Source organism: Phocoena sinus, chromosome X (genome assembly GCF_008692025.1).
Source record: "Phocoena sinus isolate mPhoSin1 chromosome X, mPhoSin1.pri, whole genome shotgun sequence".
Taxonomy (NCBI): Eukaryota; Metazoa; Chordata; class Mammalia; order Artiodactyla; family Phocoenidae; genus Phocoena; species Phocoena sinus.
In genome coordinates, this window is record NC_045784.1 from 40,287,241 (window position 1) to 40,314,781 (window position 27,541).

General features: G+C 45.7%; 1 protein-coding gene across 1 annotated transcript in view; it reads right to left on the reverse strand.

The window, feature by feature from the left end:
- Nucleotides 1-241: 241 nt before the first annotated feature.
- DIPK2B (divergent protein kinase domain 2B) overlaps nt 242-27,541 on the reverse strand; it is a 47,428-nt gene continuing 20,128 nt past the window's right edge. The window contains exons 3-5 of the mRNA XM_032618725.1: nt 5,881-6,054; nt 2,540-2,828; nt 242-1,260 (exon numbers count right to left, since the gene is read on the reverse strand). Coding sequence (XP_032474616.1) covers nt 920-1,260; nt 2,540-2,828; nt 5,881-6,054 — 804 coding nt within the window. The 3' untranslated portion in view covers nt 242-919. The remainder of the gene's footprint in view (nt 1,261-2,539; nt 2,829-5,880; nt 6,055-27,541) is intronic.

The following is a 27,541-nucleotide window of genomic DNA, read 5'->3' on the forward strand; positions in this document are numbered from 1 at the left end:
CTTTGCCTCGAGGACACCCTGACGGTCTCGCTGAAGCTTCTTTCGGTTGTGCAGATGGCAGTCTGGGATGCCCCAACCTGACCTTCTTGCCCTTGCTTGGGGGAGGGAGGGGTCAACCTTACAGCCCGGCCTGATGGCTCTCCCAGCCTTCTCTGGCTCCCTCCTCCTTTCCTCCCCCCCGCCCCCCCCCACCCCGCCCCTGCCAGGCATCTTCCTTAATATTGATACAATCCTTGCCCATTTAATTCTGTCTTGACACCTGGTTCTCTGAGGACCTGGACAAACACATTGGCCCCCAGCCCAGCCCTCTTCTCTTCTTACCCCTGGCTCCTTCCCACACCATGAAGTGCCTCTCTGGACACTTCTGGGACAGAAGGGGCTTCTGTCCACGTGTCCCCTTGTCCTGCAGTCTCCTCACCCTGTGGCAGTGCGGGGAGTGTAGCAGGAGGGCTAGGGCAGGGGTACAGTCTTCCCTCCGTGCCAGCCTTTTGACCTCCACGGCTCTGTCACATTTGCCCTGACCGTGCATGCTTCTGGAACATTCTTTTTAACCACCTGGGCTGGGGGGAGGGAGCATGTGTCCCTGGCCCTTCATATCTCTGTGTTTTTGCACTAACTCAAGAGTCTGGTGGAGAAGAGAGAAAAATGAGGCTCAAAGAGGCCGAGTGAGCGTCCACACCTGGTTCTTCCGATGCCCACCCTTGGGCTCTTCCACGATGACCCAGCCAGTGGGGGTAATCATGCCACCCGATGGCATGACTGCCCTCTGGTGTTTGGCATGTTCCTTTCTCCCTGGGAAACAAAGGTACCTTTCTCCCAGTGTCTAAAAGGGAGTAGCTTCTTTCAACCTTGCAGCAAGCGAGCGGGCAGCGGAAGTTCCAAGGATGTGGTCCCCGGAGGCCAGCAAGGCTCCAGCCCCTCAGAACTTATCATTATACTTGCAGTCTGGGTAGCGGTAGGCAAATCTGGGGTCACAGGTTCTCAGGGGCCTCAAGATGTCCTTCAGCCGGCTGGCGGCTTGGAGGACCTCGGGGTCTGGCCGGGTTCCCTCCCCACAGCGAGCGAGCTCGGCGTCTATCTCCTCCTGCACCGGGGACGGGAACTTGGCCTGGAGAAGTGGGGGCAGCACCTGGCCACACACCAGCACCAGGCTCTGCTTCTCAGGGATGGTGTCGCAGGAGGGCAGCTCGGTCTGGCAGCCAGAGACCAGGCAGCTGAAGATGTCTTTATTTTCTCCTGCCCTGGAGGCCGCTTGGCTGCCTACAAGAGAATGGAAGACATCACACACCCTACAACCTGTTCTCCTTGCGGGAAGGCGTCACTAATGAGAATTGCTGGGCAAAGTGGTTCAGACTCCTAGCATCTCCTGTTACCAGGAGATTTAGGGCTCAGGGACACGATGGCACCCGTTGAGACCCTGGGGGGAACTCTCTTGGCTACAATTAGGTGAGGCCTGGGACTTCCCTGGAGGTCCAGTGGTTAAGACTCTGTGCTTCCACTGCAGGGGGCATGGATTTGATCCCTCGTTGGGGAACTAAGAGCCTGCATGCCACCCAAAAAATTAAAAAAAAAAAAAAAGATGAGACCTGGGGATGGAAAACGCACTTCTTCCTACCAGAACTTGGGCTTCTAATTGCAAGGCTCTCATGCATATCGTGATTCTCCCATTATTATGACTGAATTAGGGAGCTCAGGAAATTCCTAGGGCCGGTTTCATGTGCCCTCTTTAAACACAAAGTTGGGAGAAAGAACAGGTAATCCAGAATATGCCTTCAGTGGGTTGTAGGGGGACTGCTATTCAGCGGTTCACATATCCCGAATATTCTGGTATCAGCCCCACTTCTTCTCATTTGATTCTTCTTGATAAAGGCAAATCAGGACATGAGTAAGCGTGGTTTAATCGGTCTATCTTTGTAGGCCTTCTCATATAAACAAAATCAGAAATTGGAAATTAAAATCCTCTGTCCTATTGGGCTCAGAATAGCTAGTCACCATTACAGACTGCGATGTTCAAAGGGTTCTAGAACCCTGGATGAGCCTGTGCACATCATCAAAAACACGATTCACTCATACACCTCATTCGGTGCCATGTTTTTCAATTTGAAAACTTTATAAAAAGCGAAGGTGCCCAAATGGATTGCGAAATGTACCACTGAATCAGCCAGATAGTTCAGATAAAGCATCTGATGAGAAAGGCTCTGAGGGGGAGATGTATGTCCCCGCGCCACACAGACCCAATCGGACGACGGCAGTGCCCTCAGAGGGTGAAGCTGGGGCCATAGCACAGTGCAACTCTCCTCCTCCTGTACTGACAAGGTCAAGTCCGGTTCCCCTTTGGAGCTGGAGCAGAGACTTAAAACGGGGAGAGGGACTCTCTCCCGTCCCAAACTTGGGCTGCTCTCACTATGACACAGAGAGACGGGCGAGGCCCAGTGGTGTGAGCCACACCCCACCCCCAGGCCCCGTTGTCACCCCTCCCTAGCGCCTGTCACCCTGGCTTCCCCTCTGATAGCTGCTCGGCCAGGCCCATGCTGGGTACCTTCCTGCCTGTCGATGACGCCCAGTGCGCTGGCATCCCGGATGAACAGATGCCCGTTGTTGAAGATGCCAAACATGTCCACATCCACGTGGGTGAAGTAGAAGAAGTAGTTCAAATCGTTGCTTCTCAGAGACTCCAGGACACCCAGGAGCTGGTAGGCCAGGTCGGCCGCCTGGTCTGCGGGTGCACCATAGAATTCCTGCAGCGGGCTGGTGCTAGTGCTGACCAGAAATCTGCCGCAGGAGCCCAGGTACCTGGGCAGTGGCCATCCCTCGGCGCCCGGGAAGATCTGCCAAGCGAGAGGAGGAGGCATTAGAGGATTAGAGAGAAAAACCTCCTGAGACAGTTCCCTCCCTCTCTCTCTCTCCCCCTCCCTCCCTCCCTCCCTCTCTCTCTCTCATTCTCTCTCTCTCTCCAAGAGCAGGCAGAAAGATCAGCCTTACTCAGGTACCCAACGTCTCAAGACACGTCAGCAAAGCATCCCTTAACCTTGTTTATACCTCTTGGAACATGGCAATACCTTGCTCCCCCCCGTCCCTCCCCCCACCACTTTTTTATTCCATTGTTGATGGAGGGATTCAGAAAAGGGAGCTCTTCTTTCCATATTGTAGATTGCATTTCAACAAAGTTGCCCCAAGCGAGGTAAGAGAATGCCGACGCCCTTGCTATAATTTTAGAGGGTATTCAGGCTTCAGGGAAATGTGTTTATTTGAAGAGTTGTATAGTTGAAAAAATATGACTAGCATTTCAGATTTTACAGACATCACGGCTTAGGAAGAGGTTATGGGGGAAAAAAAAGAGGGTCAACTTAAGGCTGATTTAAAGAAAATATTTTAAAAAATAACAGTGCAGGCAGTAGGTTCTGGGATAGGGCAAAAATTATGAAGGTGACCCTTGGGTGACTCAAGTTTTGGGAACTGCTGCACTGGTCCTGGGCGTGGTCCTGGGCAAATCTGCCCGGTTGGGGTAATTACACACTCACAGAGACTCCCCAACTGACTGGAACGTTCTGACAGCCTAACACTGGTCTAGGGAAGCACACAGCTCTACCCAGTTTCCTCCGTCTCCTTGTAAGAGCTCCAGGAGTTTTGGACTAACATATACACACTACTATATATAAAATAGATAAACAACAAGGACCTATGGTATAGCACAGGGAACTCTACTGAATATTTTGTAATAACCTATAAGGGAAAAGGATCTGAAAAGAATATATATATATATATATATATATATATATATAACTGAATCACTTTGCTGTATACTTGAAACTAACACAATATTGTAAATTAACTATATCTCAATTAAAAAAAAAGAGTGGAGGGAATATCCTAGCTTTTTTTTTTTTTGACTATTTACTGAGGCAGCTATATCTAGAATGGTGTTTCTTTATGGGAGAAATGACAGAAACTATAAATATTAACACTTTTTTTCCTCATTTTCCTTCTTAAAAAAACAAAGTCATCCCCCTTTCTGATGATTTTCTGTGGCCTTCTGCCATTTTAACCTGCTCACCATGTTGTGAAGAACCTTTTCTTGTCCCCTCCCCCGCCCCCCGCCCACTGGGGCCTCTCCACTGTGTGCCATGCAGAGAGACCCCCGGCCCCCTGGCGATGTCTAAATGTGCGGCCACGAGTCATCCCTGGGTTGGGGGCAGATCGACGCCATGCCCTTCCTGGGCGGAGCTCAGGGTGGATGGAGACTCCCAGCCCAGACCTCTCAGGAGCCAGGGCTGGAAGCAGCCAGGTCACCTGCCTTGGCCACTAGGTGTAGGACAATTGGAGAAGAAGGCCTCTGAGCGTGAAGAAAAACCAGCAATTCCTTCTTCTCCTCTAGGATTTCAAATGCCAACGTTAGTAGGCAGCTTTTAGCAGGAAGAGCGTGGACCCTGAAGTCAGACAGCTCTGGGTTTGGGTTCCATTGCTGACACTGGCTAAGGGACTGTGGCCAAGTCACTTCACAGCTCTGGGCTCCACTTACCTCATCTGGAAGAGGGGACAATAATAATATTCCTGTGGGGTTGTCGAGTTGTGAGCATTAAATGAGATAATGATGTAAAACATTTAACAGTGCCTGGCACATAGCTAGTGCTCAAGAAATGAGTTGTTATTATGTACTTAGCCATCATGCCTTTGGCCAATAATATATAGTTAATATATTATATATAAAAATAATATGGGGCTTCCCTGGTGGCGCAGTGGTTGAGAGTCCGCTTGCTGATGCAGGGGACATGGGTTCGTTCGTGCCCCGGTCCGGGAAGATCTCACATGCCATGGAGCGGCTGGGCCCGTGAGCCATGGCCGCTGAGCCTGCGCGTCCGGAGCCTGTGCTCCGCGACGGGAGAGGCCACAACAGTGAGAGGCCCACGTAACGCAAAAAAAAAAAAAAAAAAAGTAATTATATATTATATAATATGTCATAAATAATTTTAATAATATAAATAATTAGAATTAAATCTATTATAAATAATTAGAACAAAATAATATAGTATAAATAATATTAAAATAATAATTATATTATAAATAATTATATTTATTTATAATCATATAATAACTAATATAATTATTAATTAGAATGATTAATATTAACACAATACTACAAATAATTAAAATATAATCTCGATATAATTATTATAGTTATTAAAGTCGATATAATATTATAAATAATTATAGTATAATTAATAACAATACTAATTATTATTAACTGTTGTGGGGCTTCCTCCTCCTCCACCCGCTCCTCTTCCTGCACCTTCTCCTTCGCCTCTTTCTCCTCCCTCTCTTCCTCTCCCGCCCCCTCTTTTTTTTTTTTTTTTTTTTGCTGTACGTGGGCCTCTCACTGTTGTGGTCTCTCCCGTCGCGGAGCACAGGCTCCGGACGCGCAGGCTCAGCGGCCATGGCTCACGGGCGTAGCCACTCCGCGGCATGTGGGATCTTCCCGGAACGGGGCACGAACCCGTGTCCCCTGCATTGGAAGGTGGACTCTCAACCACTGTGCCACCAGGGAAGGGAAGGGAAGCCCCTCGTACTGATCTTTGAGACACCTGGTCAAAGTCGCCCTCCCCCACAAAGCCCTTCTGGGCTGCCTCTGGCCGTGAAAGTGGCCATTCCCTGCCGCCCCTCCACCCCAGCTCCCACACCTCTTTCCTCTGCAGCAACCACGGCACTTCCCCACTGCAGAAGCCAGCACATATTTACTAAATGCCACAAAGGTACTAATGTGGGCTGGTGGCCCCAAGGTGTGCAGTGATGGCAGAGACAGCTCAACCCAGGGCCTGCTCCCTCGGAGCCGGAAGTGAACCTGCTCCCTGGACGGGCTTTCCGGGGCCGGGGGTCCCTGCATACCTGTAGGAGGATGGGATGGGCGTTGACAGCTAGCGTGTAGAGGAGACGCAGCTTGTCGCGGTCCGTGAAGTGGTCCATGAAGATGCTGCCAGCGTCGGCCACCTCCGCGTAGCGCCGGACCACGCGATCCAGGAGTCGCTGTGACGGGCAGCGCAAGAGGGGGCTGGGCAGGCCCTGCAGCAGGTGGGAGAGATTCCGGGAGGAGGAAAGTGTGCTGAGTGCTCGTGGGCGCCGGCAGGACCGGCACGGGCAGGCCCTGCTATTGGGGGAGATTGCGGGGTTGCGGGGGACCAAGTAGGCCCTGAGGGGGTCTGGGGGGGTTATGGAGCACAGTGCCCCTGGGGGGCGTGGTGGGAGGGCCCTGGGCAGGCTATGTGAGGGAGGGCGGGAGTCGAGAAGGGACTGAGCGGTCCTGGGGTCAGGGGAGGCGGGCACTGGGCAGGCAGTGCATCCCTAGCAAGCAGCTGGAGCCTTGGAGACCCTGTGTCTCCACCCGCATTTTGCAACTGAGGAACTGGAAGTCTGCAGAGTGTAGGTAGGTGTTGGAAGGGCTGGATTCAGGATTTGAACCTGATATGAACTGCATGTTTGCCCTCCCCACACCCCACCACATTCATATGTTGAAACCCTAATCCCCAGTGTGATGGTATTAGGAGGTGGGGCCTTTGGGAGGTCACTTGGTCATGAGAGATTAAGTGAGTTCCCCAAGTCACACATACCTAGTATTTGTACTAAGACAGTACACCAGGTGAGAAGCAGGTAGGTGGAGCCAGGTAGGACCTGCATCCTTATCTTTACTGGGGTTGTAACCCTGTAGCTGGGTGAGCTCAGAGCACTCATTCATTCATTCACCCACCAACATTTGCAGGGAGTCTACCAAGGACCAGACTGTATTTGAGGCACTGCAGATGCAAAGGGGACCACAGTCGACACTGCCCTCCCAGGCCTGTCGGGCGGGGGAGACCATCAAATGCCCAGCAGCTATGACGTGGTGCAGAGGGAGCTATGACTGGTGTGAAGTCAGGGAGATATGGGAGCCCACAGGAGCAGGGCCACACCAGAACTTTTGGAGGCGCTGGCACCTCCAAAATCCTTTGCCTTCATGGGCCCCTTCCTCCATAAAAAATATTAAAAATGATATTTTACAACTGCATTGGTACAAATGCCTTAATATTAAATATTCAAACATGTGCTTGGATCTAAAATATCGAGTTTTTCTTCTGATTTTAAAAGAAATCAAAACATATTTGTGGGCCCCTCAAAGGCTTCTTGGAAGACAGTGAAGTCTAAGTGGAGGCCTGAAGCAAGGGTAGAGTTAGCATGCAAAGAGGGTGGGAGGGTATCTGTGCAGAGGCAACAAGCTGTACAAAAACCTCAGTGACGCATATGACTGCCCAGAATAAAGATTCCATTCTCAGCTTCCTTTGCAGCTAGGTGTGGTAACATGACTAAGTGCTGGTCAATGAGATATAAGTAGAAATTTCTGAGAAAGGTCCTTAAAGGGAGCGGGTGTATCCTTCTTTACTCCTTCTCCCTTCCTGACTGGAATGTGGAAGTGATGGCTGGTGCTTGGGCAGCCATCTTGGACCAGGGCATGCTAAGGGTTGTGGAGCAGAAAAATGAAAGTAGCCTGGATCTCTGACAATCCCAGAGCCACTATATCAGCCCTGGACAGCTATGTATCAGTTTTTTTTATGTAAAAGAAAAGTATATTTTAGGGCTTCCCTGGTGGCGCAGTGGTTGAGAGTCCGCCTGCTGACGCAGGGGACATGGGTTCATGCCCCGGTCCGGGAAGATCCCACATGCCGCGGAGCAGCTGGGCCGCTGAGCCTGCGCGTCTGGAGCCTGTGCTCCGCAACGCGAGAGGCCACAACAGTGAGAGGCCCGCGTACCGCAAAAAAAAAAAAAAAAAAAAAAAAAGAAAAGTATATTTTGATCTCGTTTAAGCCACTGTTACTTGGATTTTTTGTCACATGCAGCTGAGTCTAATCCTAAATATCACAGAAGAAAAGAATGGAGGCAGGAAGATCAGTTAAGAAGATGCAATGGTCCAGGTGTGAGATGAGAGAATGAAAAGATTTGAGGGTAGTAGAATCTACAAGTCTTGGTGATTGGCTGAATGGGGGAGGGGGCCAAGGAAAAAGGAGGTGTCAGAGCTAGTACCCAACATGAGGGTGGACACCAGAGGTATCATTTGTGGAGGTGATTTTAAAACATGTTCACAAACTCTTTGACACTCCTCCCATCGAGGGTGGAGTCTAATTCCCTTCCCCTAGAGTATGGACTGGCTTTGGTGACTCTAGTGACTGGAATGCTTATGGGAGTGATGCTGTATGACTTCTGAGCCTTGGCCATGAAAGGAGATACAGCTTCTACTTGGCTCTCTCTTGTATCCAGCCACCATGCTGTAAAGAAACCCAGGCTACATGGAGAGAAAGCAAGACCCTTAGCTCTCACCCAGCTGAGTGCCTAGTTGACAGTCAACCTCCAACTTGCCAGACACATGACTTGGCCATTTTGGGAATGGGTCCTCCAGTGCTGTATTGAACCACCCCAGCTGATGCCATGTGGAGCCTCGTGAGCCTTCCTACCAAGCCCTGCCCAAATTGAATATTTGTGAGCAAAACTGATGATTCCTGTTGTTTTAAGCCCCTGGTTTTGAAGTGGTTTGTTACTCAGCAATAAATAACTGGTATATTTGCTGAGAAGGTTCTGGGCCATCTCTAGAACTATAGCTGGAAGAGGCTCTAAACCCATCTGGTACCCCAATCTCCCTTTATGGTGGAGGCAGCTGCTTCCCAAGGTCCCACTCACAGAGTGGGGCTGCATCTACTCCTGTTTGGTTTGTGCTGGCCAAGTGCAAGCCCACAGTGATATTGGCCAATGGCAAACAGAATTAGGAAACCAAACATTTCCAATAAAATAACGATTCACTATTTTATTGGAAATACACACTTTCTGGGGATTGCCCATTGCTTTGGAGTTTCCAAATCACTACTTCCTTCTCTATACATGGGCAACAGGGCTAACTCACCATCTTCCAATGAAAGACAAAAGGAGAACCGAACACTGGCCTTCTGTTGCCCCTCCCCCTCTCATGCCCGGTTTCCTCATCTTTGCGTTTCCTGTCTGGTGCCATCCCTAGGGAACCAGCCAGTGGGTCAAGGTCTTCACGGTGTGGTGCAAGTGACCCGGCTTTTGCTCTGCTGCACTGTCACCTCACAGGGGTCTTCAGTGCACGGTGGTACTGAGAGAGATTGTCACGCTTCTCCACCTCAATCTCTAATAGTTTATAAAACAGTCAATGAAATTTAATGGGTACATCATTGTGATGGTCAGTTTTATGTGTCAACTTGGCTAGGCTATGGTGCCCAGTCGTTCAATCAAACACTAATCTAGGTGTTGCTGTGAGGGTATTTTGTAGAGATGGTTAACATCTACAGTCAGTTGACTTAGTAAAGGAGATTATCTTTGATAATGTGGATGGGCCCGATCCAAGAAGTTGAAAGGCCTTAAGAGCAAAACTAAGGTTTCCCTGAGGAGGAAGAAATTCCACCTGTGGACTCTAACATCAGGTCCTGCACAAGGTTCTCCAGCCTGCTGGCCTGTCCTATGGATTTTGGACTTGCCAGTCCCCCAATCTCATAAGCCAATTCCTTGAAATAAATCTGTTTTATATATATATATATACACACATACATATATATCATATAATATTATATGTTATATATAATTATATTGCATATTATTTTATATAAAATTTATTATATTAACATTTATACTATATTTATTAATGTTGGTTAATAAATGATTAATATTGTATATTTTGTGTAATATATTATCATAATACCATATGTACATTACATATGTATAATATATACACACACATACACTGGTGCCAAGGGAAAAGCACTTGTTCTGTGCGGAAACAACAGCAACTGAGATGGAAATCTAGATTTGCTTTCACTTTTGAAGCTTCTAGTGAAATCTGAGTACATGAGAAGTAACTTCCCCAATGAACTGTTTGACCGTCGGTTGGCTTTTATCCACATCCTGTCATGTGTTTTCTCAAAAAAGTCACCAGCAATCAGCGGTGTCCCCATTTAAAGGGTTCTTACCGGAACAGAAGCGTGAAAGTTAAATTGTCTAGACAAATGATTCTGTGACTCTGATGGAGAGAGCTGTGCTTGTTGTTCCTCCCTAGAAGCCAGAGAGAGATAAGAGAGTTCAAGAGAGCAGGAGGGGGCTTTCCTCAGAGCAGACCACAACTTAGAAGTCATGTGGATCTTCAGTAACCTACCCGGAATTGCCCTAGTCCTTCTCAAGTTCCATGCCATGGGTGAGATCTACCCAGCTTGAGGGTCCCGTTGGAAATGGAAGATGGCAGCAGGGAGACAGCATCTTGGTTGGGGTTTGACCGCCTGCCATCACAGAATGTGGGGCACACGCAGCCCATTTCCAGTGGTCCTGTGTGTTGGTGAATTCCAGAGGGTGGCAAGGGAGCTGCATGTGGAGGGCTGACGCAGAAGCCTCTGTGGTGATCACTATTTGAAACCATGGTTGGCAGGACACAGTTGGGGAAAGGAGGGTAACACTTTATGGAAGTTCTAAGTGTCAGGCCATATGGCAAGCCTTTCACAGACATTATCCCGGCATACACAGGGACTTTTAGCTTTTAGTTTTCTCTTGCCCTGTGACCCTCCTGGAAATTTAAAGTGATTGATTTTCAAAAAGCTTAAACAGTTTGTGGAAAATGCAGTGACATTAAATTTCGCAGCTTGTGCTGGCCAATGCAAATGGTAGACTGCATTATCAAGTGATCTAGTAAAATGCTCCCATTTTCCAGATGAGGATACTAAGGTAGGGACCAGGAAAGGGAGGTGACTTGTTAAAGATCATGCTGCTTATTGGTGCACATTATCCTCAAGTTCATTTCCCATATTAATGATCCCACTTGGTTCTGGATGACTTTCAGCTGTTTCCACAAAGCAAACGCTACTCGAAAGGCAAACATTTATGAAGCAACCTAAATGTCCATCAACAGATGAATGGATAAAGAAGTGGTATACACACACACACACACACACACACACACACACACACACACACACACACACACTGGATTACTACTCAGCCATAAAAAAGAAAGAAATTTTGCCGTTTGCAGCAACATGGATGAACCTGGAGGGCATTATGCTAAGTGAAATAAGTCAAACAAAGAAAGACAAATATTATATGAGGAATTAAAAAAACACAACAAACTAGTGAATATAACAAAAAAGAAGGAGACTCACAGATATAGAGAACAAACTAGCAGTTACCAGTGGGGAGAGGGAAGGAGGGAAGGGCAATATAAGGGTAGGGGATTAAAAGGTACAAACTATTAGGTATAAAATAAGCTACAAGGATACATTGCACACCACAGAGAATATAGCCTATATTATTTAAGAAAATCAAAGCAAAGATTTACCACCACTGAATACACTTTTTCTGATGAAAAATATGTGTAGAAGAAAGAACACGAGCTGCTCTTAGAAAGAGAAATCTAAGAAGTCGGCTTTTCTTTAAGATTGGAAGTCAGCAAGCTGAGGTCACAGTGCTAACAAGGCACGGTTTGATTCAGGAATCTGACCTTCTTTCCAAGGACATATCCAACTAATGAAGAGCTTCATGCTGAAATGAGAATTAATTTTCACTTCTCAGATAGAATCTGTTCTTTTGTTCTAAGGCTTTAAAGAACATAAAAATTAGGCAAATAAAAATTATGTTTGCAAATTATGGCACACCTCTAAAGATAGCAGATGTGCTAACTCCAGTCACTTTATTCCCCTCCTTACCCTTTCCAAGGGCTACCACCATCTTCCCCATCAATGGATCAGGACATAGGCGGTGCCCGCACTGACTGTAGAGAATGGTTAGCCCGTGTACTTTTTTCCATGCACCAAGAGGATAGATGTTTCCAAAGTTGGCCATCATGGGCGTGTTCATTGTGAGATATTCAAATACTATGGAACTGTACAGTGTGAAAGTAAAAAAAAAAGTTCATGTTGCTGCCCACAGAGGCCACCATTGTTCTATGTGGGGATGTACGAATACACACATGTAGTGATGCCAGAAGCAAAAAAAAGATTGGAAGTTAGCTTTTCCGCTAAGAAGGTTGCCCTGGCCAGCTCAATTTGGAAAGCTGAGGGAAATCTTGAACAAATGAGTTTTTACTTTTAGTGAATTTACTTTTATCAAGCTCTCCTAGCACCCAGGGAGGAGAGAAAGTTCTAGTGCTAATAAACCTGTGAGTTGTCTTTCTGGTTGCACACCTCAACACTTTCCACATGATTTAGTTGTTAAATATGCTTGTGAAGCAGGGTTTAGGTTATTTATGTATCCTAGTTAATCAATGCGTCTAGAGTTTAGGTTAATTATGTGTCCTAGTTAATCAATGTGTCCTAATTAGAACAATGACGATTCAATAACTGTATCAGTTGTGGATAATTAACCGCAAAGTTCCCAAATATGTCTTCAAGCTGCATTGTATTCAAAACCATGAAAATCCCTGTTTGGTTTATGTTATTAAGAGAAGTAGCTCACGGTTCTTTTCCAACTTCAGTAGATGGATTTTTTCCCCCCCTCTTTTATTAAAGTTCTTTCTGATTTTTTTTTTTAATCTGAAACCCAGACTCAATGTGGTTTGTTAACTTTTCATTCTACAAATGCTGGCCACCACAGTGATTATTTTGGAGAAACCCTCTAGGTAATTTTCAAAGTTCAGACATCCAAAAATGTCCTCATAAATCTCAGTCTTTTATGTTACTTTATGATGCAGCTCATCTCAGCCGCTGTTACGAGGTACCATAAGATATTGTAGCCTTATGACAGGCCCCTTGCCCCACTGGGAAGTTTCTCTCTGGTACCGTTCGCCTCGGCTGAGCAATTTAGGTTCCCTGCAACTTAGTCACTGATGGAAAGTTAGTCACAAAGGGTAGAAGCAGGGACAGGAAGTCAGCCAAGAGCGGGGCCAGAATTTGGAGTTTGCCTTGGATCATCTCAGAGCGGATAACATACCCTGCAGCGTTGACTAGATGTTAAAACAACATTAAATCAAAAACTAAACAGACTTGGTTGGGCGGGGTGAGGGATATAAAATGTTTCCCTCGCACCGGAAGGCCTGTCTCTGACAGAGCTCCCATTTCCACATGAAACAGAGCCTCTAGCTCTGTGACATCCTTTCTTTGGGCGGGGTTTCTGTTTGTTTAGATTCTTGATACTCCGCAGAGTTTCTGGGTTGAGCCCTGATAGAATGTTTGAGAAGTTCTGTTCAAATCGATGGGGAGGTCTCCCAGGAGAGGAGTAATGAAGATCCCCCCTGAACGGGTGGAGTTATGTGGTTTATCCTTTCTCCCGCCTCTACCAGCGCCTCCTGGTGGATCTTGTTTACGTCTAACCTCTCCAGGCCACTGCCTGCCTCCATTCCATCTTGGAATTCATTGGCTTGGGGTGGGGTCTTTGCCTGGATAGGTGGGCAGCCTTCACCCACCAGCTGCAAAGGTGAAAAACTGGATTCAATACCAACTTCGAGAGGCAGTATGACAAAGTAGTTACAAGCCTGTCCTTTAGAGGCAAGCTACCTGGGTTCAAATCCCAGCTCTGTCACTTAACAACAGTCTGACCTGGGGCAAGCTCTTGAATTGATCTGTGCCTTAGTTTCCTCGTGTGTAACTGAGGGATAATATAATAATAATAAGGGGACTCTGTGACTTATCTTCTAAACCCGGATAGTTTTGAGAGTGAAAGGGATGATATTAATAATTAAATCGGGACAGCTGGCGTATGTTGGAACTGTCTCAAGCAAACTTGAATGTATGGTTACCCTAATAATTGTGGTACCCACCTCATCAGGGTGTTGGGAGGGTCAAATCTACGGGAAAAGTGTCTGGTACATTGCTGGGGAGGCTAATAAAGTAGCCTTATTCAGGCTTCAGAGGTGGCGCTAGGCCTCTCTCTGACGGGACAATGACGCTAAAGCAGGCTGCATGCCAAACTGCTGAGCTACACGCAGGCCAGCAGGGGTGGTGCCGGCACACACTGTAAACCATTAGATAAGACAAGGAGTAAGTCACGGGACTTCTTGCACCTTGAGGGCCTGGCCAGCCCCCAGGGATCAAGAACATTCCAAATACCGTATGCTAACACATATATATGGAATCTAAGAAAAAAAATGTCATGAAGAACCTAGGGGTAAGACGGGAATAAAGACACAGACCTACTAGAGAACGGACTTGAGGACACGGGGAGGGGGAAGGGTAAGCTGTGACAAAGCGAGAGAGAGGCATGGACATATATACACTACCAAACGTAAGGTAGATAGCTAGTGGGAAGTAGCGCATAGCACAGGGAGATCAGCTCAGTGCTTTGTGACCGCCTGGAGGGGTGGGATAGGGAGGGTGGGAGGGAGGGAGACGCAAGAGGGAAGAGATATGGGAACATATGTATATGTATAACTGATTCACTTTGTTATACAGCAGAGACTAACACACCATTGTAAAGCAATTATACTCTAATAAAGATGTAAAAAAAAAAAAAAACGGAAAAAAAAAAAAGAACATTCCAAGACTTACGAGTTAAGACCAAGGCATTTATGACAACAACCAGAGCTACAAACTTGCACGTAAGCTGATTGTTATCAGCCTGTGGCCTGGTGCTAAAAGCTGGGCTCCTTCAGTGACAAACGTCACCCGTGGGGGGGAAGCAGCACCAGGGACCTTCCCAACTGGGACTCCAGATTGCTGTTTAAGGCACTTCCCAGCGCTTCTTGGACCTGGATGTAGGTGCTTCCCCAATTCGGTGATGTATAAACCTCTGTCTTTACTATTCTTTCTTAGTTAGTTATACTATTCTTTTCTTAATTAGTATACTGTAATCTTTGTTAATTCAATAAACTCTCTCTAAATTCTTGTTTAACTGAGTGTAGAGTGATTATTTTGCCAGCGAATCCCACGAACCTTGAAACCTAAAGTAAGGCTTTCGGCAAAACATACATGGGAAGGGCTCTACGAGTATTTGCTATTATTTGCCCCAAAGATAGCACCTTTCCCAATTTTCCCACTTCTGTAAGTGACCTTACCATTCTTCCAGTCTTCCAGGTTAGAGTATCTGGAGCTATTTTCAACTTCCTTATCTTAATGGCTGGTCTCTCTCGGCTTTGATTCCCTATGTCAAGTTGTGCTGTCATCGTTGTGATCTCTAGCATTGTGTTGTGTCCATTTGTGTCATCAGTCACCTCTCCCCCAGCTTGTGCTCCCCCTGGGCTTAGCTGGCCTGGAGGTGTGCCTTTAGGCAAGTCCCTTTCCCTTTCTGAGGCCGTTTCCTCATCTCTCACGTGGGCATTATGGTAGATGGTTGGTTTACACCAGGTACATCACCCGGTTGCCTGGCTCTAGCTGGCTCTCTGGACATTGTAGGTACCTGATACTACTTTCCTGGATGCGTGATAAACATCTCACTGTGCTTTACACACTATGGAGGGCTTTGTGAACACAAGGTAGTGTTGTCAGTTCCAAGGGTCAGTGGGCGTCAATGGTAAAACGCCCCCTCCCCAAATTTCACAATAAAATGGATCTCTGAGTAGGAAATAAGGTTGCCTTTGGAGGGTCAAACAAATGTACTCCACATCGTGACTATGTTGACCCAGGACTGTCTTTAAATTTGGAAAAAAAAACAGTTGGGAACCCCAGGAAACCCTAGTCAGGGAGCTCAGTAACTTCAGAGAGAAGGGTTGGGGAATGAGTGTTATCATCTTGTCCCCTGTTTGGAGCGGCCAAGTAGACATAGTGGTTGGTAAGATTGGGCACCCAGACAGGAAAATCCGAGGGTCAGGAGTTGGTTTTGGGGTCTGGGGAAAAGGGCACCCAGCCCGTGGTCTCCAGCAGCCTGTGGGCAGGTGGCCAGGCCACTGAGGATCACTTGGTTGACTTCCCTCTCGGATCAGTGCTCACCCAACAGGCTTTTGACTACGACTTATCTTCCACTGAGGAACCCTCCTTAGTGGTGGAGCCAGGATTTGAACCCAGGCCTGAATCCCAGGCCAGACTGTGTTGCTTTCTTGCATTGAAACTCAGCCTCTCCTCCCTACTTTCTTCACCAGAAGCTGTGTTTTGGGGGCCTTGTCCTACTTTTGCTACACAGCCTCACTGACCTCACTCCCTTGCCCATCCACCCCGCATACCACTTTTAGGTCCCATTTGTGGAAAGATCCACAGTCTTCAAATCACTTTTCTTTAGAAATGTAAATTTTCAGACTCTGCCTCAGACCTGCACAGTCAGAAGCTCTGGGGCTGCGACTCAGTACCAGTGTTAACCAGCCCTCCAGGGGATTCTGATGTCCGCTCAAGTGTGAGAACCACTGTCTTATAGAATAAAATTTAGCCCCCCACCCCCCTGCCCCAGTCCTACCATTGCAACGTCTAGCCACTGCTCTTGACCCGTACTGTAATCAGGGGGCATGACTCTTGCCACTTCCCACAATTACATCTTATTCTCATTTTCATGGCTTTGCCCAGCACACTCTTCTTTTATTCCCTGGAAGATATGCCCTGGTCAGGGCTACCTCCCCTTGCCTACCTGTGCCCCTTACTGTCAAACCTTTAGCAGTCAGAGGCTCACTTGGTGGTGATCCTGGACCCTTCTTCCATGGGGTAGTCAACATCTTGGGTGACCCTGCTGGTGGAAGTGGCGACTAGCTTTCTCCTCCTATTGGAGTCTATCTCTTTCTTCCCACCTCGTCCGTCATCCATCTTCCACCATTCAGGGGCCCCAGAGGCTTTGCCATTGAAGCATTTGTGGGCTGCTCCAAGATTTTCACTGTGGCAGATGAAATAATCATTGTGGCAGGCAATTCAGCTGATAGTTGGGACAGGCAGGGCAGCTGACACAGAGTAAAACACGTTATTTCATGGTCTGTCACTTTGATTCAGGTATGCCAAGGTTGGTCATAATTCTCCACTGGGCCATTTCACTTTGTAGGCCGCTGTTTTTTTTTTTCTTTCTCTCTTTCTTTCTTTTTAAATCAAAAGACAGGAAGCCAAGCGCTTGTGACAACTCGTTTGTGCATGCAAAGTTGCGGAAACTCCCAATGAAACTCAGTAGCTTCTGCAAAGGTCCTGTGGTCCAGGAGGCTCAGAACGAATTCTGATTGTCAGGAAAACCTTCAAACCAGCCTCGAGTTTGCCTGGGGGGAGGGACTACCAGGCTTCTTTTTATCCCCACCCCCTCTGTTGAGGTTGTACCACCTGTATCAGTCAGGGTTCAATCAGAGAAGCAGAATCACTAGATTTTTTTTAAAAAACAGGATTTGAACTTATACAATTGTACAAGCAGGTTAAGTAGTCTCTGTACGGCTGTTGATCTCCCATATGATGCTGGAGCTTGAAGTCCATAGGCAGGCAGTTGAGAAGGGAAGACAGACGCAAAATGGGGGAAGATCAAGGACAACATGGAACCCACAAGCACATGATGGAGCTCATAACAATGGACTGAAACCCATGTCAGTTCTTATTGCCTCTGAGCTTGATGGTGTGGAGACCTGCAGAAGCTGGGGCCCTTTGGCATGAAGCTAACCCTAGCCTGGGAGCCAGAGAAGCTGAAGCAGGAGCCCAGGGGAAGGCAGAGCAGACATGCAATACTGTGTGTGAGCCACAAAATGGCCACTGTTGCTCTTCCGCCCTCCCAAACTCCCAACAGAATCTCTCTAACCGGAAACGTAAGGGAAGGGAAGTCTGGGAAATGTAGTTCAGCCTGGTCATGTTGACACATTCCAAACCTGCCTCATCACCTTTGGCTCCTTTGCTTCTCTCTTGGTGACTTTTCTGCGACCTTACTGAAGTATCTCACTGGACCCCAACCACCCTAAGTATGTATTTGAGGAGTGGCGGTTTGTCGTTCTGAGGAAAGCCTGGATAGAGGCACAGGCTCAGATAGGCCGCTCTGGGCCAGGGTTGTGGGTGAGGAGCTCTCTGTCAGATGGGAGCCAGTGATGGACTGTCTGGTTAGGTCCTGGTTGGCTGAGCCTCCTTTCTGTCACCAACCTCAACCCCTATTTCCCCCACCTTTAGTGCCCTCACTCCCTTGCACCCTGGGTATCTTCACAGGGTACCGTCTACCAGGTCCTTTCTGGGATGGAGGGTAGGGTTAGGAGAGAGAGAAAAGCAGCCACTTCCTAGAGAATGGGTATGAGAAAGTAGAACAAGAGGCCCTGGAGAGAGAGGCTGCAAAGCCCAGAATGGCCAGAGCTGAGTGTTTATCCTGACAAGGAAGTGCTAGCCATCCAGACTAAGGTCGGTCACTAGACTCAATGGGTCTTTGGACTGCATTGCAGGGAGAACCAAAAGGAATTTGGGGAGTCTTCTCCCCAACTCAAATATACTGTCCTAACCACTCATGTGGGATAGGAAACTTGTCAAAACTCCCCTGAGGCTGTTGCAAATCATTTATTAAACAAAAATTATCAAGCCCCTACTTTATATAAGGCATTGTGCTAAGCACGGGAGTCACACATTTACATAAGAGAGGGTCCTGACCTCCAAAGAGCTGGTACTCTGGTGGGGCAGAGTGACATTTATACTACAAAGTTCAGTACAGGGCAAGGTGACACAAATGCTACAAGAGGTGTAAACAAAGTGCTGTGAGAATACAGAGGAGAGAGCAGTAGGGGAATCTAGGAAGGCTTCACAGACGAGGTGGCATGAACATGGTATTGAAGAATGAGTAGGATTTTGTCAGGTGGACCTCTAACGTCAATGCATTTCAAGCTGAAGGATCAGAATTGAGCAAAAGCAAGGAACAGACTTAAAGGCCATATCTGGCCAATGGAATCATCAGGAAAGAAAGGTGGGACCAAACTGTGAGGCTCTTGAAAAGCATATTTAGGAATTTAGGTTTTATTCTACAGATATCATACATAATCTTAGAGGCAAAGCTTATTGGCCCTGAAGATGCCACGAACACCCACAAAAACTGCTGGTGGGAGTTGAATTCAGTTTGGTAATTTAAAAGATTTAAAAAGATTAAATTAAAAAGATTAAAAAATGTTCATACCCTTAGACCCAGTAATTCCACCACAGAAAGTAAGGAAGCAGCAAAGCATGGTACTTAAGGGTATGACTTCTGGAATCAGGAGATAGACCTTTGTTCAAATCCCAGTTCCAAACTTTTCTAGCCAGGTGATCTTGGGCCAGGTAAGTAAATCTCCCTAAGCCTCAGATTCCCCATCTGTAAAATGGGAACAAGGATATCTCATAGGTTGTGAAGATTAACTGTGACAAATGTGTATGAAATGCCCCTGGCCCATAGAAAGTAGTCAGTACGTGGTAGTTTTGAAAAGGAAATTTGTCTCAAGAACATAGCACAGGGAGATCAGCTCGGTGCTTTGTGACCACCTAGAGGGGTGGGATAGGGAGGGTGGGAAGGAGGGAGATGCAAGAGGGAAGAGATATGGGAACATATGTATATGTATAACTGACTCACTTTGTTATAAAGCAGAAACTAACACACCATTGTAAAGTAATTATACTACAATGAAGATGTTAAAAAAAAGAATATAATATAAAGTTCAGGCAAAGATGTTGCAGAAAGATGGTCATCAAAGTATTATTTATAATAATGACATCAAATGATATAAACACTAGTGAATAAAATTATGGTATATCCACGTGATGAAATGGGGCTTATAAAGAATTTTAATGATATGGGGAATAGTATGTGATATAACATTAATCCATAGAGAAATATGCAACATGAAACATATAACTTATTTTTTCTTAAGTTAAGTCTGACTAGAAAAAAGACTAGAAGTAAAAACACCAGTGTGTTAACGGTGATTGCCTCCGGGTGGTGGCTTAGAAAGCAATTTTTCCCCCTACTTCCTTATGAGTTTTTTTTTTTTTTTTTGCGGTACACGGGTCTCTCACTGTTGTGGCCTCTCCCGTTGCAGAGCACAGGCTCCAGACGCGCAGGCTCAGTGGCCATGGCTCACGGGCCCGGCCGCTCCGCGGCACGTGGGATCTTCCTGGACCGGGGCATGAACCCGTGTCCCCTGCGTCGGCAGGCAGACGCTCAACCACTGCGCCACCAGGGAAGCCCCTTATGCGTTTTAAAAAAATATACTTTATAAATTTTTATAATGAGTATATGTTATTTAATAATAAAAAGAAGGGAATTCCCTGGTGGTCCAGTGGTTAGGAATTGGCGCTTTCACTGTCAGGTCCCGGGTTCAATCCCTGGTTGGGGAACTAAGATCCCGCAAGCCGTGAGGCATGCCCCCCCCCCCAAAAAAAAAGTTAAACATTGAACTGGGAAGGGAAAGGTCTGTTTCTTTGCGAGTGTCGCAGGTAGCCAGGTTGAGGATGTGTCTGAGAAAGGAAAGGTGAGAGGGAAGGAGACAATTGATGGGAAGAGTTGAGGGTGTTGCATAGGAGAAGGACTTGGCTGGAGGTGTTCTCTGTGCACAGCCAGGAAGTCTGTGTCAAGGGAAGGAGGTCTGTCATGGGGGAACTCTTGCAGGAAAACGTGCTCAGACAATATGATGGCCTCCTGAGCTGTGAGGGCTTGAGGTATTAAGGTGAAACAGTCAGCTAAAAGGGGAAGCCCTAGATTGTTCACCATTGGGTAATGGGCAGGACTTCAAGGAGGACAGAGAGATCAGATGGACCCAAGGATGATGAATATCAAGAATTAGGTAAGCCCCATGACTGTAGCCATCTGATCCTATAAAAATCAGATAGCTTCACATATAGGGTTCTTTAGACCCAGAACTGTGAGGAAAGGACTATAATTTTAGGGTGGAAAGAAGGTGCCAGTCTCAAGATGCTAGAAGGCAGTTAGATTGGTTGGTTAATTAAAAAGTCATTTGTAGGGAATTCCGTGGCGGTCCAGTGGTTAGGACTCCACGCTTTCACTGCTGGAGCCCGGGTTCGATCCCTAGTCGGGGAAGTAATATCCCACAAGCCATGCGGAGTGGCCCCCCCCAAAAAAGAAAAAGAAAAACAGAAGAAAAAAGTCATTTATATTCTAGAGACGCCCCCCCCCAAACAACGGCATATATGCTGTCCACTGTCTTGTCCCCAGAACTGGAAAGTGTCACAGGTAAATAACCACCTACTGAATATAAATACATGATGTTGTACAGAAAGTCTCCACCACAGCCAATGCCATTTGGGAAGCCCTAGATGCCAAGTTAGCCTGAATCACTGACCTTCCCAGAAGCCCCTTGGTAGGAGGCAGTGCTTACCTAGAGAAAGTGGAGGAAGGGCAATTGGTTCTTGCTTTTCACCTTTCCTTTTGGTGTCTTATCTTCCCTTTGAGGTGCTGTGCTCAGAAGTGCTTGGGCCAGCTTACCAGGCAAGCCCTTGGGGGAATCACCCCTCCTCCTCCTGAGCAAGAGGCCCCCCATCTATTTCTTCCTCCCCTGCCCTGGGTCAAAATGCCTCAGCCATCTCTCTTCCAAGATAACTATGGAGAGATCAAGCCCTGGAGAAGCTAATGGATAACTGTGTCACCATTCCTCTCACCCAAATTAGGTAGACATTTCTGGTATCAAGAGTCATATTCCAAGGAGTAGAAACCATGGGACTTTCAAGCTTGTTAACACCTGAGTCATGCCAGTAAAGATGCTCTCTTGGTGAAAGACGGGACTTTCAGAGACTCTGAAATCTGACAGCCTCTAGAGATGACCAGGGAGTTAGCACAGGTGTGGATCAAGAGTCACCCTGAAGCCATGAATAGTGAGTGGTGAATGATGTCCTATTCATTCACTCATTCAATCACTTCTCTATTTCCCAAAGATTTACGAAGTGTCTACACAATGTCAGACATGTGTGTGGGAAGACATTGATGAATAAGATGCAGTGCCTCCCCTCAAGTAGTTCCCTGTCTGGTTGGAGAGTCAAAAACAGAAAGAGAGAGAGGGAGAGAGAAGGAAGGAAGGAAGGAAGGAAGGAAGGAAGGAAGGAAGGAAGGAAGGAAGGAAGAAAGGAAGGAAGAAAGGAAGTAAGGAAAGAAAGAAAGAAAGAAAAAGAAAGAAGGAAGGAAGGAGGAAGGGAGGGAGGAGGGGAAGGAAGGAGAGAAGGAAAGAAAGAAAAAGAAAGAAAGGAAGGAAAGAAAGAAAACAATGCCATGTACTCTATAGAAAGTGTTTTTCTGGTCTGCTGTAAGTGTGTTATTAAGTCAGATTCTCCTCTGGCTCTCATTGCAGGCTTGATTCCTTTCATATGTGCTGGGCTGAAAGCCACAGGTACTCCCCACACTTTCTTCAGCGTTGAAATAGTATCCAAAATGCCAAAGCCTTTTAGAATAAGGTGAGAGTTTCAAAAGCAAGAAAGATGGCTTTCATAGCTATATTTAGGATTTGCATATATGAATGCAATAGCACCAGTTTTTTTCTCTCCTGGGCAGTAGATCATTCTGAGATTTCTAGTGCTGGCCATAACAGAGTAACTGGTATCAGTCTTACCCTTCTGATGCAAATAGCTATAAACCCAAACAAAACATATAAAACAACTGTTTGTGGGCGTTGGACCACCACCCACATAGGGCAACAATCCCGCACATGAGCTGAGCCCCATATTCACACTGTCTTTTCCCCCAAGGACATTTTCCAAGCTGCAGTGCAGGGTCTTGCTGGGTAGAGGAAACAGCAATTAGGATTTGGGGCTGCCTGAGTAGCTGGGATTTGGGGGGCAGGGTCCTATAAAGGAAAAGCCACAGAGAAGGAGCGCCCAAAATATATGTGAAAGTTTCCCTCAGATCTTTGGCCAACTCCTAAGCTGCATAAGAACAGGGTGGGACTCTAGAGCCCTAGGTGAGCAATTTTGTTGGCTGCTAGAGCAAAGCTCAACCATCTTTAGGAGAAGATAATGTAATTTCGAACCTCTACCATGTGTTATCCTTAAAATCCAGCATACAGTTAAAAATTACCAGAAAATGTGCAGAAGCAAGAAAAACGAATTGATAATCAAGAAAAAAGAAAACAACCAACAAAAGCAGAAGTAGAATCAGAGATAATCTGGATTTTAGAATTAGCAGGTATAGAATTCAAAGTAACTGTGAATAAGATTTCAAGAGAATAGAAGAAAAGACAGGCAAAATTAATGAAAGGGAGAGAATTTCAACAGAGAATTGGAATCCACAAAAAAAAAATTAAGTTGACATTTAGGAATACAAAATGCAACATCTGAAATTAAGAAGTTACTACTGGATTTAACACCAAACTGGGCACAGCAGAACATAAGATTAGTGAGTGTGGATGAGAGAGAATACATGAAAGCTTCTAGAAGTAAACAGGGGGATACCTTTGTGACCATGGGATAATCGAGATATTTAAAGGAAAATAATTGATAAACTGGACTTCATTGAAATTAAGAATGTCAGTTTATCAAGAGATACCATTAAGACAGTGAAAGGGCAAGCCATGGGCTGGGAGAAGATATTTGTAACACATATATCCAACAAAGAACTCATATCCAGAATATAAGTGTAACTTTTACAAATCAGTGAGACAGACAACCCAATAAAAAATGGACAAACAGGTTATGCCAGGACTTTACAAAAGATGGAATCAAAACAGCCAATAAATATATGAAAAGGGCCCTTATATTGTAAGTTATGAGAAAAATACAAATTCAAACCACACAATGAGATATTGCTAGACACCCACCAAGATGACTAAAATGAAAGACTAACAGTATCAAGTGTTGATAAAAATGTGGAACAACAGAACTCTCTCTTCCATTGCTTATAGGAGGAAATCAGTACAATTACTTTGGAAAACTGTTTGGCAGTATTGACTAAATCTGTCCATAGGTACAGTTATAACCCAGAAACTTCACTTCTGTATGCTTACGTTCACCAACTGACATAAATAAGAATGTCGGTTCATCAATGGTAGGATGAATAAATTGTGACATCATCACACACATCAGTGGAATATTCTACTGCAATGATAAAACAAACTACTGGTCATGCAACAACATGGTTAAGTAGCATAACATGTTGAGGACATACTGTGTGATTCCATTTAAATGCAGCTCAAAACCAAATAAAAGTAATTTATGGTGATTTAGGTCGAAATAGTGGTTACCATTGGGAGGGGGTGAGGAGATCAACTGTTCCAGTTTGCCTGGGACTGAGGGGTTTCCCAGGATGTGGGACTTTCAGTGCTAAAACAGGGATAGTCTCAAGAAATTCAGACGGTTGGTCACCCTAGAGGCAGTCTTTTTAGGGAGGGCACATGAAAGAGCCTTCTGAGGGGCTGGAAATGTTCAGTATATTGATGTGGATGGTGGTTACATGAATGAATACATGTATAAAAATTTATCTAGCTCTGCATGTTAGATTTGTGCATTTAAATATGTAACTTACACTTTGATAAACTTCGAAAAGAACTCTATTTTACAAAGAATAGAGTGAAAAGAAACTAAAGACGTTTTGAGTAGGGCCATGGGGAGAATCTTGGTGGGTAACAAAATAAAGGCCCAATTTTCATTCTTTTTTTCTTTTTAAATATTGACATAGGTCGTGAATTTTAAAATTTATTTATTTATGGCTGTGTTGGGTCTTTGTTTCTGCGTGAGGGCTTTCTCTAGTTGCGGCAAGCAGGGACCACTCTTCATTGCGGTGTGTGGGCCTCTCACTGTCGCAGCCTCTCTTGTTGCGGAGCACAGGCTCCAGACACGTAGGCTCAGTAGTTGTGGCTCACGGGACCAGTTGCTACGCGACATGTGGGATCCTCCCAGACCAGGGCTCGAACCTGTGTCCCCTGCATTGGCAGGCAGATTCTCAACCACTGCGCCACCAGGGAAGCCCCGAATTTTCATTCTTAATGTTTGCTTGTCTTCTTTGACAGGTATTGGGAGTTTGATCTGAAAAGGGTGGAGCAAAACGGTGGTGAACAAGTATGGGAAGCCAAAATGCGTAAAGGAAGCTTCCATTCTTTGGAATGAGTTGTCCCACCTGGAAGATTCACAGAGACCTTGCAAACAATATCACTGAATCTTGGGCAGTGAATGCAGAGAACAGAAAAGGCATGAAAATCCATTTCTGATATTCAAAGGAGCAAAAGGGTAGATTTTACAAATTACTGGATCATAGGAAATATTCTAAGACAGGGTATTAATAGGATGATTTGTGCACCTCTAGAAGAGGAAGTGATGATCTTAAGTAGTTACTGAGGATTCATTTAACTGAATCATTCTAGACTATTTTTTCTTTGACATGGTTATTTGATTTTTAACCATAGAAATGCAATAGACTTAGAATATATAGACTCTAGTGAGGAATTCAATGGTAAGTCTTAGGATAATTCTTTTTTTTTTTGTCTGGATTGGGTCTTCATTGCTGTGTGCAGGCTTTCCTCTAGTTTCTGTGAGTGGGGGCTACTCTTCATTGCGGTGCGCGTGGGCTTCTCATTGAGGTGGCTTCTCTTGTAGCGGAGCATGGGTTCTAAGCTCACGGGTTTCAGTAGTTGTGGCTCGTGGGCTCTGTAGTTGTGGTTCGTGGGCTCTAGACCGCAGGCTCAGTAGTTGTGGCACATGGCCTTAGTTGCTCCGCAGCATGTGGGATCTTCCTGGCCCAGGGATCGAACCCGTGTCCCCTTCATTGGCAGGCAGATTCTTAACCACTGGGAAGTGGTTATCAGGGAAGTCCCTCATGATAACTCTTAAAGGAGACTGTGAATTAAGATTTTGATGGTGTAGAAAATTAAGATGATTAGTAATTGGTTAACTGAGTTTACCTAACAGTGAATGGATTCATCCACATAGAGTAAGAAGGCTTTCTCTTTGGCCCTGTTCTAGTTAATATTTTTATTAATGACTAGGACCTAGATAAAAGTCATGTTCATCAAAATTGAACGTGATATGTAGTTGGCTTGGTAGTGACTATAAGTAACACAATCAAGGTGACAGGCTGGAGTAATGGATTTAATCTGAGAAGATCATACTTAACGGGATAAATAAAAGGTTCTGTTCTTGAAAACGAAAATCTAGCTGCAGAAGGGGTTTTGGCTGACACAACTTTTCACATGTACCAGTAGGAGGGGAATGACCAAGATAGCAAAGAGAATTGGGATTGTGTAGATTGCGAAACCAGGATTTAGGAGGTGAATGTATGGGAGGGGGAAATGTTACATTTAACACCAAGGAGTAGAAATAACTTAATAGTTGAAATTAGTGAAAGCTACAAGAAGACAGATTTGAGATGCACTTCCTAATGATCCGTTTGGTTCAAAGAAGGAACAGGTTGTTTCTGAAGGTAGTGAGTTTCCTGTCACTGTATGTTAGGACAAAGAATGGAAATAGTGTGAGAATTTGAACTGGTAGGCTTTCGAGGTTCTGTGAACTCCAAGAATCTATGACATATGTGTGGTTCAGTGGGTAGTAATCTATTTTGATCTTTAACAAATTGACCTATTGCTCTGTGGTCTGCTGTCTCATGTTAGGACCAAATTGACATGCAGATCCCCAGTTTTATGTCTTTTTGTCTTATTCCTCCCCATTAATGACCAAATTTGTATTGATAGCTGCCTGACACAACACTGGATTGGCTTCCAGTTATCCTCTGAGCAGTGATTTGGCAAAGCAAATAATAGGTTAGGGATATGTAGAGTTTTGAATCATTGTTATTTTCTTGATATGATTACTATTTCAGTTCTTTGCTCTGTGGTTCAAAAGATAATGTTTTTAAATGCCAGGTTTGGTAGGTTTTGGGGCTTCCCCGTTTCATTATTGTTTATGTCTGATTTTATTGCCTTTTAATCAGAGAAAAAAGCCTTCGGTATCTCTACTTTTTAAAATGTATTGAGGGGCTTCCCTGGTGGCTCAGTGGTTGAGAATCAGCCTGCCAATGCAGGGGACACGGGTTCGAGCCCTGGTCTGGGAGGATCCCACATGCCGCGGAGCAACTAGGCCCGTGAGCCACAACTACTGAGCCTGCGCGTCTGGAGCTTGTGCTCCGCAACAAGAGAGACCGCGATAGTGAGAGGCCCGTGCACCACGATGAAGAGTGGCCCCCGCTCCCCGCAACTAGAGAAAGCCCTCGCACAGAAACGAAGACGCAACGCAGCCAAAAATAAATAAATAAATAAATAAATAAAATGTATTGATTGTTTTTGTGGCCTAATAAATAGTTTTTAGAATGTGACCAATATATCAATTATTTCTATCACTAATTTTTTCAAGTGAATATCTTTATAGATATATATACCATATAGCTTAACCTCTGCTTACTGCATATTATGTGGACACACGTAGAGGCATAGCCAAACCCCAGGACTCTGAGCCAAGTCACGCTATAGCAAAAGTATTTTTCCCAGAGTACATCACGATAGGGATAGCGAGATAGCAAGGAAAGAAATCAAAGAACAAAGGGTGGCTTGATTTATTTAAGAAGGCGCTTGGTTGGCTAACATCTAAATTCAGGGAAAGTGGAGAGCCCTGTGAAGGCTAAGTCTGCTCTAGATGGTCCATCTTGGTGACTGCCCAGGCTTCAGCAATGCTTTGGCTGGGAGCTGCCTCTGTTCTGCATTTGAGATTCATTGGGAAGGAACCACTGGCAACTCATCTCATGTACACCTTCCCTGAGTCTTCTCTTGCCTCCTTTTTCTTTTCCAACTTGTCTG